The sequence below is a fragment of the Rhamphochromis sp. 'chilingali' genome (assembly GCF_963969265.1).
Source record: "Rhamphochromis sp. 'chilingali' genome assembly, chromosome: 7".
Lineage (NCBI taxonomy): Eukaryota > Metazoa > Chordata > Actinopteri > Cichliformes > Cichlidae > Rhamphochromis > Rhamphochromis sp. 'chilingali'.
In genome coordinates, this window is record NC_137934.1 from 9,828,286 (window position 1) to 9,842,361 (window position 14,076).

The 14,076-nt window shown below is 39.6% G+C and overlaps 2 protein-coding genes across 2 annotated transcripts; both read left to right on the forward strand.

The window, feature by feature from the left end:
* Nucleotides 1-747: 747 nt before the first annotated feature.
* On the forward strand, nt 748-6,778 carry pwp1 (PWP1 homolog, endonuclein). Its single transcript, XM_080887411.1, has 15 exons — nt 748-949; nt 1,089-1,147; nt 1,236-1,393; nt 1,480-1,565; nt 1,698-1,794; nt 1,922-2,032; nt 2,140-2,270; nt 3,324-3,394; nt 3,903-3,999; nt 4,105-4,166; nt 4,257-4,368; nt 5,280-5,370; nt 5,718-5,839; nt 5,932-6,037; nt 6,183-6,778. Exons 1-15 carry the CDS (start codon nt 884-886, stop codon nt 6,275-6,277), a joined length of 1,464 nt encoding a protein of 487 aa, XP_080743537.1. The 5' UTR covers nt 748-883; the 3' UTR covers nt 6,278-6,778.
* A 616-nt stretch (nt 6,779-7,394) lies between these two features.
* On the forward strand, nt 7,395-10,649 carry mrpl42 (mitochondrial ribosomal protein L42). The gene is made up of 5 exons (XM_080887412.1): nt 7,395-7,542; nt 7,978-8,041; nt 9,342-9,426; nt 9,626-9,786; nt 10,539-10,649. The coding sequence occupies exons 1-5, from the start codon at nt 7,464-7,466 to the stop codon at nt 10,582-10,584; spliced, it is 435 nt and encodes a 144-aa protein (XP_080743538.1). The 5' UTR covers nt 7,395-7,463; the 3' UTR covers nt 10,585-10,649.
* Nucleotides 10,650-14,076: the final 3,427 nt, after the last annotated feature.

A 14,076-nucleotide genomic window follows, 5' to 3' on the forward strand; every position in this document is an offset into this window, starting at 1 on the left:
CTCACATTAGTAAAATTAAACACGGCCATTATACTGAGATGAGGGGGTGCACCTTTAAATCACAACAGAAAGGCAAAAATCAAAGACTCAGCAAAAACTTCTCAGTGATACTTAGCAGAAGCAGCTACCTTAGAACGCCTCACAGCACTGTCTAAATTATCCTTAATTTTAATGGTCACCTGACCAAATAAACTCTAAAACCAGCAGGGATGTCAAACATAAGGCTGGGGGGCTTGACCTGGCCTGCAAAGACAATCCAGCCTACTAGACGGCTTTGGAAAATGTTAAGAATTTTTACTACTTTTTCACAGTTTTCCCTACTGATAAATAGCTCCCACGTGGCCATTGGTATTACACCAAAGTAAGTAACTGATAAACAAATGACAAAAGTTCCCTTTTTCACTACCTGCTATGGAAATTGTGTTAGCAATGGGTCCAGAGTTTTTGTGGGGGTTTTTAAGAGAACTCTTATTTACAGCTTATTTATTTCTTGCTATTTAAGTCGTGCTGACAGATTTCTTTCGTGTACTACAGCAGAATTTCTTCAACAAATAGTAAAACTGAAACATACTGTTGAAATTACACAATTTTTGTTATATAAATCTCAGGCGTTACATGTATAATTAAACTTCTTCAAAGTGGGCTTACTTTGACATTCTGCTTTTGAGGGATTCCTCTTAGAAATCTCAATTCAGAAGTCAAGTTTCTCTGCTACATTTTTGATCAGGCAGATTTTTCAACGCTCCTCCAACGCCATCAAGACGCGTCGCAGGACCCAGTGAAACTCACATGTACGCCCCCAGTGTGCGTGTCTGAGGTTAAATAGTCTTTTAGTGTGTAGTTTATAAAGTTTTGAGTACATAAACCGCACAGTTTGTCCGCAATGAGCTCCCAGATTACTTGTATCGGGTGGGTAAAACGAGGCGTTGCCAAGGAAACCCCGGATAAAGTAAGTAACATTAGCATGTTAGCCGACCGGCGGCTAATCTGTCAACATGGCAGTGCCCAAACTTTTACACGTATTGAACCTCGAGCAAATGGCACATATATTTTAAAATAATAAAGCCACTTTTAAAATTTAACTCTAGGTTGAGTTGAGCCAGGAGGAGCTCCAGCGAATCATCACTGAAGCGAAAGAAGAATTGGGGTATGTTAAAGGCTCACTGCTCCCGTGTATCCCATCACACTGTGCCTGCTGTCATGTACTTTTTGTTTACTTCTTTGAATGCCCCCAGGGAACTGGCAGCTGAGGACGAAGAAGAAGATGCTGAGGGTGTACCTGTTGAAGAGAGTGATACTGCTGAAGTGCCACAGGATGAGAGTGAAGAAGGAAAGGAGGAGGGGGATGAGCTAGCAGAGTATGGCCTGGATAAATATGATGAAGAAGACGCAGGTGAGGAAGGGGCAAGGTGCTCTTTGGTTATTTGAGTAGATTTGCCGCTTCATCCCATATCTTCTGGTGCTCTGCCTCTGTTTTAGTGACGGCTAATCTTGGTGACAGCCTGGCTGGACTCACAGTGTTCAGCTCTAATGAGGAGGATCCTTACATCACCATCAAAGACACAGTGAGTGGCCTCCAAAAATAAGTGCATGCATTCTGTGTTGTGCCTGAGGAGCTGCTATAAACTTTAAAACCCCTCATTTGTTTTCCAGTGCAAGAAATTTGTGTTAATTATTTTGGATAACTTCCTTCCTAGGACCAGTATGAGCGCGAGGACTTTCAAATCAAACCCACTGACAACCTGATCCTGGCAGGCAAAGCAGAGAAGGATTGCTGCAATTTGGAAATCTTTGGTAAATGCCTTCATTTACTGACCCAGTGGACAGATAACAGAGGATTGTCTTCAGCAAATAGAAGGAAGTTTTGTTCATTGGATACTGCTGCTGTGGCTTAAAATAAGCTAAATGTGTTACTTTGCAGTTTACAACTCAGAGGAGGACTCCCTTTATGTTCATCACGATATTCTCCTGCCAGCCTATCCACTGTGTGTGGAGTGGCTAAATTTTGACCCAAATCCTGCAGAAGGAACATGTAAGAAAACATCAATGATAAATGCAATTTAGATAAAGTCTCTTGTTTCGTTGTATAGGACCTTTTAGCAAGCACTGTCTCCTGTTTGTGTGTGTGTTACCCTGCAGCTAACTATGCAGCTGTGGGCAACATGACCCCTCAGATAGACGTGTGGGATCTGGATGTGGTGGACTGTTTAGAGCCGGCATTCTCTCTGGGGAGCAAAAAAGCCTCCAAGAAGAAAAAGAAGAGCAAAAAGGTAAAAACCTAATTAGTGGTTTTATTCTCAGCAAGAAATTGAACCCTCAGATGCCCATCAGAGTGAGAGTGTGTGAATTTCTATCGCTTTCATTAAATCCTGAATTGATTTTTAAATGTAAATGTATTTTACCAGAAATATCAGAATCTCAGGTTAAAACTCACAAAACTATTTCAACAACTGCCAAACAACTAAATAAGGAAATGAGAGCAGGTAAAAAGATGTAAACAATGGGTGCGGATCCCCTCGTTCACCTGACAGCACGTACATAGACACGACATCAGGTGAAAGCTGACGTCTTACAGATTTGAAAGCTGCAGGTTTCGTCACTCTCTGACCAAAATTTACTGAACCAGCAACAAAAGAAGATCAAAACTACGCTTCACGTTTGAAAAACATTGTCATGAATTCCCTCTTACTTTCACTGTTTTGCTTCCACCAAGATAAAAATCACACTTCCTGCACAGCCCTCTCTCTCAGTGTACTCAGAGACCAGTTTACCGTCAAAAGTCTCCATTTTCTGCATTATTCATTTGCTCATTACGCACCAGTCTACCGTTGTGTACAGTGCTGTCGGCCGCTGTAACCTTGCTCTGCTTCACTTTAGCAGTATCAGATAATATTCATATGTTGATTTGTGGTTTTCTTCAGTTTTTGATCTACTGCAGAATATTTTTAAGGCGGTTATCTGCTATAAAAAGTCAGGACAGGAAAATCTTCATGTTTTTCTGTGTTTTATCCTCAGTTACTTTGACACAAAGGCATCTGCTGTGATGCTGGCACCTCTAATGAAGTCTCACAAGTGACAGATTTGTTTTTGTACATATAAAAAATATGAATATGTACTGATAAATGATCATAATTATAATATTTCTGACTGTTTGAGTCAAAATTGAATTGAATCGATTCAGTTATAGAAATCAAATAGATACCCAGCTCTAGTAGAAAGCACTATATTAGTACCAGTCCATTTAGTAAACTCTGAAGGGTTTAATATAGGTTGAGACTGAGTTGGTAATTAACGGTTTCTGTCTGTTCTTCTAAAAATAACAGGGGGCAGCAGCAGAACCTGTTGAGGGGCACACAGATGCAGTGCTGGATTTATCCTGGAACCAGCTGGCCAGGTCAGTATCAGATTGCATTAATATGCATTCATCCATTTTCTACCACCTATTCTCATGTGGGTTGCGGTGCAAGGAGTCTAAACGGAGATGAACAGGCCTCCGTTTACTCTCGGAAAATGGACCCATTTCTAATGGAGAGCCCAGATTTCCTGTAAATGAAGCTCATTTCCTCAGCTTGTATCTGAGCTTTTATTATTTCAGTCTCTACCCCCTGCTTCTTATCATAGGTGAAGGTAGGAAAGCAAGTCAACCAGTAAGCTGACAGCTTTGCCTTCCCAGTTTGGTCTCTCTTCACCACAACAGACTTAAACATGCTGCATCAGTTCATCTTTCAATCACACGATCCACTCTTCCTTCCACTTGTAAACAAGTCCCAGAGATACTTGAATTCCTTTACTTGAGGCTGAGAGATGTGCATATACTTTGTTTATATTAGATGCATGTGGTATAACTGTACGTATCTGTACATCAGTGGGTCTTTCCTGAAACACAGTCCCCTCTTTCTTAGGAACGTGTTGGCTAGCGGTTCTGCAGATGAAACTGTTATCTTGTGGGATATGTCTCAAGGCAAGCCAGCCAGAACCCTGCGCAGACACACTGATAAGGTATTCAATGAGAAATAAAAATACAATTCACAGTTTATATTGAGTGTTGCATTCCCAGAAATTACAGCATTAAGCTGCTGGGTAACAAACATGTTTGTCTTTCAGGTCCAGACGTTAACATTCCACCCGTTTGAAGCCCAGACTTTGCTATCGGGATCTTACGACAAGTTCGTGTCATTTGTTCTCCTCACCACCAGATTTTATAGGAAAATTTTGGATTGACAAAAGTTTGGAGGCTTAACATGTTCTCTTTACAGGACAGCTGTACTTTATGATTGTCGGAGTCCAGACAGCAGCTATCGGACGTGGAGGTTCAGTGGCCAAGTGGAACGTTTGGTCTGGAACCACTTTTCACCCTGCAATTTCCTGGTGAGTCCTTAAAACATCCTCCAGGATTCTTTAGTAGACAAGCTGTGCAGAACACAGTAAAATGCATTTCAATTTACAGAGCATCCCAAGTTTTCTAAGAAACAAGTGCTATTCTCAGCTCTCATAAAAGTGCCAGTGCTCATATTAAATGTCATTTGTTTAATTTTGGGGGGCATGTCTGAATATGCAAAGTGTCATCGCCACTGTTTGTAAGACAGTTTATTTAAAATTTCTTTACATACAAATTGTTTTTAACTGTAACAATGACTCTCACATCAAAGGTGAAGCTTTTGCCTGGGCCTGAAAAGGTGCTGACTTGGAATATTGCTATGCTATGACATAACATAACATAACATGTTATGTCAATTTATCTCTTCAGTAGAGAGATAAATTTGGCATTTTCCCTATTAAGAAGTGTGTCACTCCCTTGGAATTTTTCAGGGAAATGTAAGGTGATCAGGCTTGGGAAGCATTTGTTCAGCTGACACAGAATGACCCATCTGTTACGCCTTCTCCCAGCACTGGTGCTTCACATTGATGTTTTTGGCTGACGTCCAGGTCATTTTCAGAGCTCGACCAGCATAATCACATGTAGAGATGTGGTTTATGCTAGGGAAACCACTTTTGTTTCAGTCGCATTGTTTTCACCAGACAATAAATTACAGATTTTTTTTTCTGCTCAGTTTTTTGATTTTTCATCAGAGGATGAAAAACAAAATTATACAAAAGCATCAAAGCTTAACCGCATTAAATCACATTCCTTTTAAAACCCGGCTGAGCAGCTGTGACTCCAGCTGGTGTGTGGTCATTGTGCAAATGACTTTGCGTATCTCATTCTGTTGATTTTGTCAGTTCTTCATAAGCTGTGTGCTTTACGTGTGGGTTTTTTTTTTTTTTTTCTTATTTTTCAGGCGAGTACAGAGGATGGTTTTGTCTACTGCCTCGATGCACGCTCAGATAAACCGGTGTTCACACTGAGGGCACACGATGAAGAAGTGTCAGGTGTGTGTGTGTTCAGTCCCTTTTTTCAGTTTAAACTCTAGAGAAGCTTTTCTTTTGTAAGAGGCTTTTTTTTTTCTTGGAAATGAGTCATTTGGGAACATATGAAAGCATTCCTTGACATTATTCATACATACCAGAGAAATGTGGGAAAACTCGTGGTTGGCTTTTTTCCATCATCATCTCAAAACCACTTCCTTTCTGGAGGAAATCATGAAGACAGTTGGGTAACACTGAGGCTCTGTGATTTAGCCCAACCAAGTGGAGCCTTCCTTTCCTTGTGTTCTTGAAAAGATACAGTAATGACTGTGCTATAGAAACCACGCCTAACCCCCTTTGAATTCCTGCAGGGTTGGCCCTCAGCAGCCAGATTAAAGGATGCATGGTCACCTCTTCAGCTGACAAACATGTTAAGATATGGGACATTTTAGGCAACAAACCCAACCTGGTGCACTCGCGGGATATGAAAATGGTAAGTTTGTGGTGTGTTGTGGATTATTTTTCCATGTGTATAAAAAGTGGTTGTTAAAAGATGTTTAACCTGACTTTGTAACCTGTGATCAGGGTGTGCTGTTTTGTGGGTCATGTTGCCCCGACCTGCCCTTCATCTATGCCTTTGGGGGACAGAAGGAAGGTCTGCGAGTTTGGGATATAAGTGATGTTGCAGCAGGTAAAGTTAAATCATTTGTAAATCATGTGAAATTAGTTCCAAAAGCAACTGCACGACTTGTTCTGTGGTTATCTAAAGTGGCAAACATTTATTTTTGATGCTGTTTCAGTTAATGATGCTATAATGTTGTTGTGACTGCTTTTAGTGGCCGAGGTCTTTGGCAGTCGAGAACGCTTGGTGGCAAGTACGGGATCACAGGCATCCAGCACTGCAGCCACATCTGACATGGAGGTCTCCTAGTGACAGTCTGGTTAAAATGGATAAACTGAGCTAATGTGGAAACGCATCAAGCTGCCATGCTTGAGGTTTCTTTGTGGAAGCTCCACTGAGAGGCTGGCCAACCTTTGAAAACCAGGCTCAAAGGAACCAAAGAGCTCAGTTCAGCCACATATGAGGCCGCTGACAAGAACATTTAAAGACTTGTTCAGGAAAGTCGAGGAACAGTTGCTCTTATATTAATATAAGTGGACTTCTTTGGATTTTTGAATGACTGGGTGAAATTTAAAATCAAGGCAGTTTTTTTTTAATGTACATTACCAATGTATATGCTGCTTAGATTACTTTCTCAAGAAAGCCATGCACACTGATCTGAACAGTGGTTTTATACCCTTTTCTGCTAATAGATAAAAATTTTGGGGGGAAAGTCTGTACAGTTATTTGATTTGGCTCAAGTGTAAAAATAAATAATTAATGGACTCATCCAACTTTCATATATTCAAAAAATAAACACAGTTCATTAGATTTGTGTTGATTTTGTTCTTTGGTTTTCAAACCACTTATGAACCACTAGATGGATGTGTATGGATGTGCGGTGTTTAAATATTTATGTGGTTGTACTGTACATTATTAGCCTGTAATCTTAAAAAAAAAAAAGTAAAAGACTTTCTTTTGGGTTTTGTGCTAAAATGAAGTGCATTTAAAACTGGACCTAATACTAAGAATATATGGAAAAATAACCACCTATAATGTAAAGTGTGAAACGTAAGAATTCATAAATGTTTCCGTTTACTGTTAGTCACCAGCAGGGCTGAGTAGTAACAGACTATGAGCAATCAATGTTTTTAAATGATATTAAAGAAAAACATAGAAAATAAAGGTATCACAAGTACTACATGATGCATGTGCGCACTGGGAATTTGAACTGAGTATTTGTGGGGATCCCAGGGTTCAATTGTATTTTATTTTAAACAAAACATTTCTAAGATATTTAAAAATATTTTATGTAACAGCATGAAGTTCAGTTCATTTTGGAGATTTTGAAATAATTCAAACATGTTAGATGTTAAGTGCATGTTAAGTGCAGGAGTTACAAATAAAGCCAGAGTAGAAATATTGAAGGAGATGGGTGTAGCAGCGGAACTATTGAAGCCGACTCAGAAAGCAGAGACGGAAATATTACAGTGTTGCACATACAAAATAATGAAGCATGGCGTCGGGTCGTTTGTGCAGACTAAACAGTCTCCTAACGCGACTCTCCGGTCGCACTCGGTTATCGTGTGTACAAAGTAAGTTTTATGCTTTATTTGTCATCGTTGGCGGTCATGTGAGTTTACAGATTTAATGGTTAACAGCGATGGCAGCGGTGAAAGCTAACAGGCTAACCTTGACAGTTTAGGTGGCGAGTCTGACTTCACTGTCCAAAGCACAGTGTGTCTGTACAAACAAACAAAAAAAAAAAAACTCGCTACGAATAATTTAATATATTACAAGTTTACACGTTTCCTAGTGACTGTAAACGTACCACATGTTGGGCACAGTAGCAGCATCATGTCTAGTATCTGTGTTTAGTAGTTCCTGCTGCTGCCTCCATCCTTGTGTTATGGTCTCTAAGCTTTCAGAGTTTCATTTATAGCTAAGAAGTTGAACCGTGTCCATTTGTGTCATTAGTTGTCTGGACTTGTGTTACATCTGTGTTGGTTGTGTTTGTTTTCCTGCTGCAGCTTGTTTGGTCCCAGCTCGCCAGAAGTCCAGTGTTGGTACTACTTCTCTTGATGGACCTGAATGGTTTGTATTTGTCAAATTAAGATGAGATGAACAAAGACGAAAGTAGTTAGCTTACCTTGTGGATTAGAATTAGCATTGCGTGTTGTATTGTCCAAAAGTCTTGAGCAACAATTTATTTCATTACTTTAAATTTTGACTCCAAGCAGCCAGATGTAATGTGTTGTAATTTTTAAAGAGGCCTCAATTAGTAGTTCTCCTTCTTTCTGAAGAACTTTGAAAGTTTTTCTTTGGTCATTGGTGCCTTTTTCACAGTAAATTCACTCCCTTTCTTATGCATGACATAAGGAAACATAAATTCCTTATAAAGACAACCAACTCAAGGGATGAAGTGTATCCTTAAAAGATCGAAGGAAACTGAACAAGTGGAGAAAAAATCCAGCAAAGACTTGACACAGCATGCCTCGGTCGATCCATCTACTGTTCACCAGTGCCTCATCAGAAATGGTTTCAGTGGAAGTTTAGTTCATTCTTAAGGAAGAGAAAAGGCTGAAGTATGCCAAATTACAAAAAAACTGGACTGAAGATTTGTGGCATCAGGTTTTATGGAATGATGAATTAAATTTTAAATCTTTGGTTCAAATCATCATCAATATGTGCAGAGGAGGTCAGGAGAGAAGTACAACAGCCACTGTGGAGGGTCTGTCGTTGTTTGGGGGTGTTGGAGATCTTCTCAAAATAGAACAAACAAACTCAGAAAAGCATCATAATGTTTTGGCTTACCACATAATACTGTCAGGAAGGAGTCTGATAGACAACGGCTTGACTTTTCAGCATGACAATGATCCCAAACACACTGCCAATGCAGAAAAAGTATGGCAAAACACACAATGGAACACCATCAGTCATGATTGGCCTCCCCAGAGCCCAGACCTCAACATTATTGAAGCAGTGTGGGATCATTTTAATGGCTAGTGAAAGAAATGCAGCGAATATCCAAAGAAGAGCTTTGAATTTCCTTCAAGAAGCCTGGAGAACTATTCCTGAAGAATATTTAAAGAAATTACAAGAAAGCTGCCTAAGTGAGTTCAGGCTGTGTTGAAGAATAAAGGTGTTCATACAAAATAATGACTTTCAAGCCCATTAGAATTGTATAAACTTAACAATGGTTTACATATTTCCCATTTAACTAGCAAAATATAAAGAATTTGTTACTTCAAGACTTTTGCAAAGCACTGTAGCTGCAGAAATATGTAACATTTTTGTAGTTGTGTTGTTGGAATAATTAATGAAGTTTTAAAAAAAAATGTGACAACTACTTAAGTTTGACATAGATACTAATCTTTCAAATTTTTGGCTTTAGTAATGTGGATATTGGTGTGACCTCAGATGGAAAAACCATAGTGTGCTACCATCCCACTGTGGACATTCCCTATGAGCTTACCCAGGTAAGGCACTACTGTGCAGGTTTCAGAAGTATTCTGGATATAGTTTTAGACCTGTTATTATTTTATAACAAATAAACTTGAAGTATCAGACTTACAGCCATTAGAAATGATGTAACTGTTCTGTGCACAACAAGTGAAAAAGCTTCAGGATTGCAATAAAACACCGTGTATTTACAAAACGGGAAATTAATCTTTGCAGCCTATAGAAAGACCAGACCCAATGGCCAACCAGGTCGAGACACACGACCAGGTTTTAAAGGCCCACCTCAGCAAGGAGGTGCTCAAGGACAACGGCCCCACAATAGAAGAGCTGAGCAAGATGTTCTTCACTACAAAACACCGCTTTTATCCAATTGGACAGTAAGTACACAAGTAACACACACATAGGCAAAGGTCTGTGATGAAAAGGTTGGTGGGAGATTTGCCCCTATGTTCTTCATCTGGTCTCCCTTTAGTAATTTATTGTTGATTTATTCCTCCAAAGTTTACATTTGGATCAACAAGATGAATTATGTATAGAAAATTGTTTATCTGGATATATCTATGTTACAGGTATTATTGGTATTGCACAGTCCCGATCAAAGTTTAAGACCACTTGAAAAATGTTTGAAGTGATCAGCAATAACGGTGGAGCTACTTATTACTGAGTTTGGGTTTTCTGTTTTGGGGTGATTACAGGTCTTTTGTTTTTTTGCATGCTCAAAAAAAGGTTTTGTCTCACTGTCATTTCTTCTTGTTTCATGTGGAAGCTCTACCTGGAACCTTGTTACTATCCAACAATGTTTGTTTGTAATTTTTCAAGTGGTCTTAAGCTTTTCATCACCATATTTACTGGCAAGCTGGAGGTCAGAAATAACATATTGAAGAAATTTCCCTTGAAAGTGGGTTACTCAACCTTGTTTCGTCTGGTTTGCTGATTTAACAGTGTTAGCACAGCAGATTTAGATGAGTTGCCAACTTTGATGAGGAGACTCTGTCGCTCCTTCTGTTGTTTTTATTCATTGGATGATTGTGAAACTGTAAAAGAGCTGAAAGAAAATGTGCTCTCTCTTTAAAAATGCCTCTGTACTTGTTGTTCTGTATTGATCGTCCTCTGTTTTTTTTGTTCACAGGTATCGAAGGCGACGCATAAATAAGGACCCACCGAAGGACAGATAGCTACCAAACAGCAAATGATATCCTTCTGTTGTCACTATAATGTTAAATAAACTGTTAAATAATAAGTTAGTAGTTACTATTTTTTTTTATGCAGCCACTACACTGGACTTCACAGTTGAAGTAGAATTTTCTTTAGACTGATGATATAAAGCAGGGGTTCTCAAGTAGCCTGGCAAGTCACACGTGTGTCTTCAGAGTTTCCAGGTGTGCAGGTGTATAGATCCATATCAGATATTGTGATGTCATTATGTTGGCTAGCAGCCACCTACCAACCTCCTTTATGCACATGTAAACACCTTTTATAAAGGTGTCGTATCATTTTCATTTCATGATGGTAGCATCTAGTTCATATCCCTGAAACTTTAATTATGAATAACGATTTATGATGTCAACGTGTTGCCTAGCAACCAAAGAGTGTTGTAGCAACGTAAACATAATGAATGAAAATTAAATTTACTATATTTGTGCTCAGCAGACATTTAGTTCTCATTAAAGAGGTACGCTGAACAGCTATGCTGAAAAATATAGGAACCCGTTAAAGAGACACTACTTCTGCTACCTAACTGTTAGCATAAAGGACAACGTGTGTGGGGAAAGTGAATCACTTTCAAAGCACAACTACCTGTACAACACAGCAGCAGAAGAAGAGGGGAAAAGTTCATTCTCTTTAGGATGTATTTTGTGGGTGAACTGTGGTCTGAATGTCACCCGCTTGAAGCGGGTTGTGGCAAGTGATGAGTGTGTCAGTTTTAACGCAAATGTCATAATGCACCTCACATCTGATCCACATTTGGTAGATCTGTGGCTATGATGTGTCACTTGGATAAAAAACGTTCTTCAGTCTGTTGGGCAACAGGTCAAACAGATAGTGACCAGGGTGAAAAATGTCTATATTGATTTTAAGGCTTTTTTAACAACATCTTGGTTTTGCAATCTTGTTGAGTGTAACATAGCAGAAGCCCACTCCACAGAGCTGAATTCTCCACCTTTCTTTAGCCTGCTGTCCACACACTTAGATTCCAAAAGATGCATCAAGGCAACTCAGGATTTAGTGCCTAAAATTCTTTGACACGCAGACTAGAGGAGCTGAGAATCAAACCATCTATCTTCCAGTTGGTAGATGAACTCTACAGTGGGGCAAAAAAGTATTTAGTCAGCCACCGATTGTGCAAGTTCCCCCACTTAAAATGATGACAGAGGTCAGTAATTTGCACCAGAGGTACACTTCAACTGTGAGAGACAGAATGTGAAAAAAAAATCCATGAATTCACATGGTAGGATTTGTAAAGAATTTATTCGTAAATTAGGGTGGAAAATAAGTATTTGGTCACCTCAAACAAGGAAAATCTCTGGCTCTCACAGACCTGTAATGTCTTCTGTAAGAAGCTTTTCTGTCCCCCACTCGTTACCTGTATGAATGGCACCTGTTTGAACTCATCATCTGTATAAAAGACACCTGTCCACAGCCTCAAACAGTCAGACTCCAAACTCCGCCATGGCCAAGACCAAAGAGCTTTCGAAGGACACCAGGAAAAGTATTGTAGACCTGCACCAGACTGGGAAGAGTGAATCTACAATAGGCAAGCAGCTTGGTGTGAAAAAAATCAACTGTGGGAGCAATCATCAGAAAATGGAAGACATACAAGACCACTGATAATCTCCCGCGATCTGGGGCTCCACGCAAGATCTCATCCCGTGGGGTCAAAATGATCATGAGAACGGTGAGCAAAGATCCCAGAACCACACGGGGGGACCTGGTGAATGACCTGCAGAGAGCTGGGACCAAAGTAACAAAGGTCACCATCAGTAACACACTACAACGGCAGGGAATCAAATCCCGCAGTGCCAGACGTGTTCCGCTGCTGAAGCCAGTGCATGTCCAGGCCCGTCTGAAGTTTGCCAGAGAGCACATGGATGATACGGCAGAGGATTGGGAGAATGTCATGTGGTCAGATGAAACGAAAGTAGAACTTTTTGGTATAAACTCAACTCGTCGTGTTTGGAGGAAGAAGAATACTGAGTTGCATCCCAAGAACACCATACCTACTGTGAAGCATGGGGGTGGAAACATCATGCTATGGGGCTGTTTTTCTGCCAAGGGGACAGGACGACTGATCCGTGTTAAGGACAGAATGAATGGGGCCATGTATCGTGAGATTTTGAGCCAAAACCTCCTTCCATCAGTGAGAACTTTGAAGATGAAACGAGGCTGGGACTTCCAACATGACAATGATCCAAAACACACCGCCCGGGCAACAAAGGAGTGGCTCCGTAAGAAGCATTTGAAAGTCCTGGAGTGGCCTAGCCAGTCTCCAGACCTCAACCCCATAGAAAATCTGTGGCGGGAGTTGAAAGTCCGTGTTGCTCAGCGACAGCCCCAAAACATCACTGCTCTCGAGAAGATCTGCATGGAGGAATGGGCCAAAATACCAGCTACTGTGTGTGCAAACCTGGTAAAGACCTATAGTAAACGTTTGACCTCTGTTATTGCCAACAAAGGTTATGTTACAAAGTATTGAGTTGTATTTTTGTTATTGACCAAATACTTATTTTCCACCCTAATTTACGAATAAATTCTTTACAAATCCTACCATGTGGATTCATGGATTTTTTTTTTTTTTTTTCACATTCTGTCTCTCACAGTTGAAGTGTACCTCTGGTGCAAATTACTGACCTCTGTCATCATTTTAGGTGGGGGAACTTGCACAATCGGTGGCTGACTAAATACTTTTTTGCCCCACTGTATGGCAGTTTGCGTGGAAACAAGTATAAGTAACAAGGTTGCAAATCTGTGCTAGCATTAATGTTTTCTCATAAAAAGATGTAAGCTGTGGAGTGAAATGGACTGTGAAAGTCAAAGATGAATGTCGTTATACAAATAAAGGAAGAAATCTTTGAAATTCATTTAGCTTCCTTTGGTAATATGGCAATAGGGTTGCATTAGTTAAGGTAATACACGCAATGCAGTCAGAAAAGATAATAAAGTGGACTGCCCTTTGGTCTACCCGTGATGTGTGCATGTGACTTGATATGTCACTTTTTCTTTGTTATGTCGTTCAACAATTACAAGATACATGCATTCATAAAATAAAGAAAGCTGATTCATAACTTTAAAAAAATCTTATACTTGACAACCAGTTTGGCTGTTAAGACGTTGGGACAAATTGGGATTTGGGGAATTCTCCAAGGCTGTTATGTATTTTAAACCATATGTGTGAACCACTTATTTAACAAGAGCAGCTGTGATTTACACAACAAATTAAAGTTTTAGTATTTTGTGCATAGACTGTTTTCAAATTCTGGGGTGTGACAGAAATTTTCCTGCAATTGTAGAATGGCCCTTTTATTTTGTCTTCTTAAAATAGTAATAGCAGCATTAAAAAGATATATATATTCAGAACCCTTTGAAAACATTTAACTAAAGTTTCAGATTCATAATATGTTTTATTTGTTCATTTATTTAGTATTGCAGCATTTATATTTTACATGGAA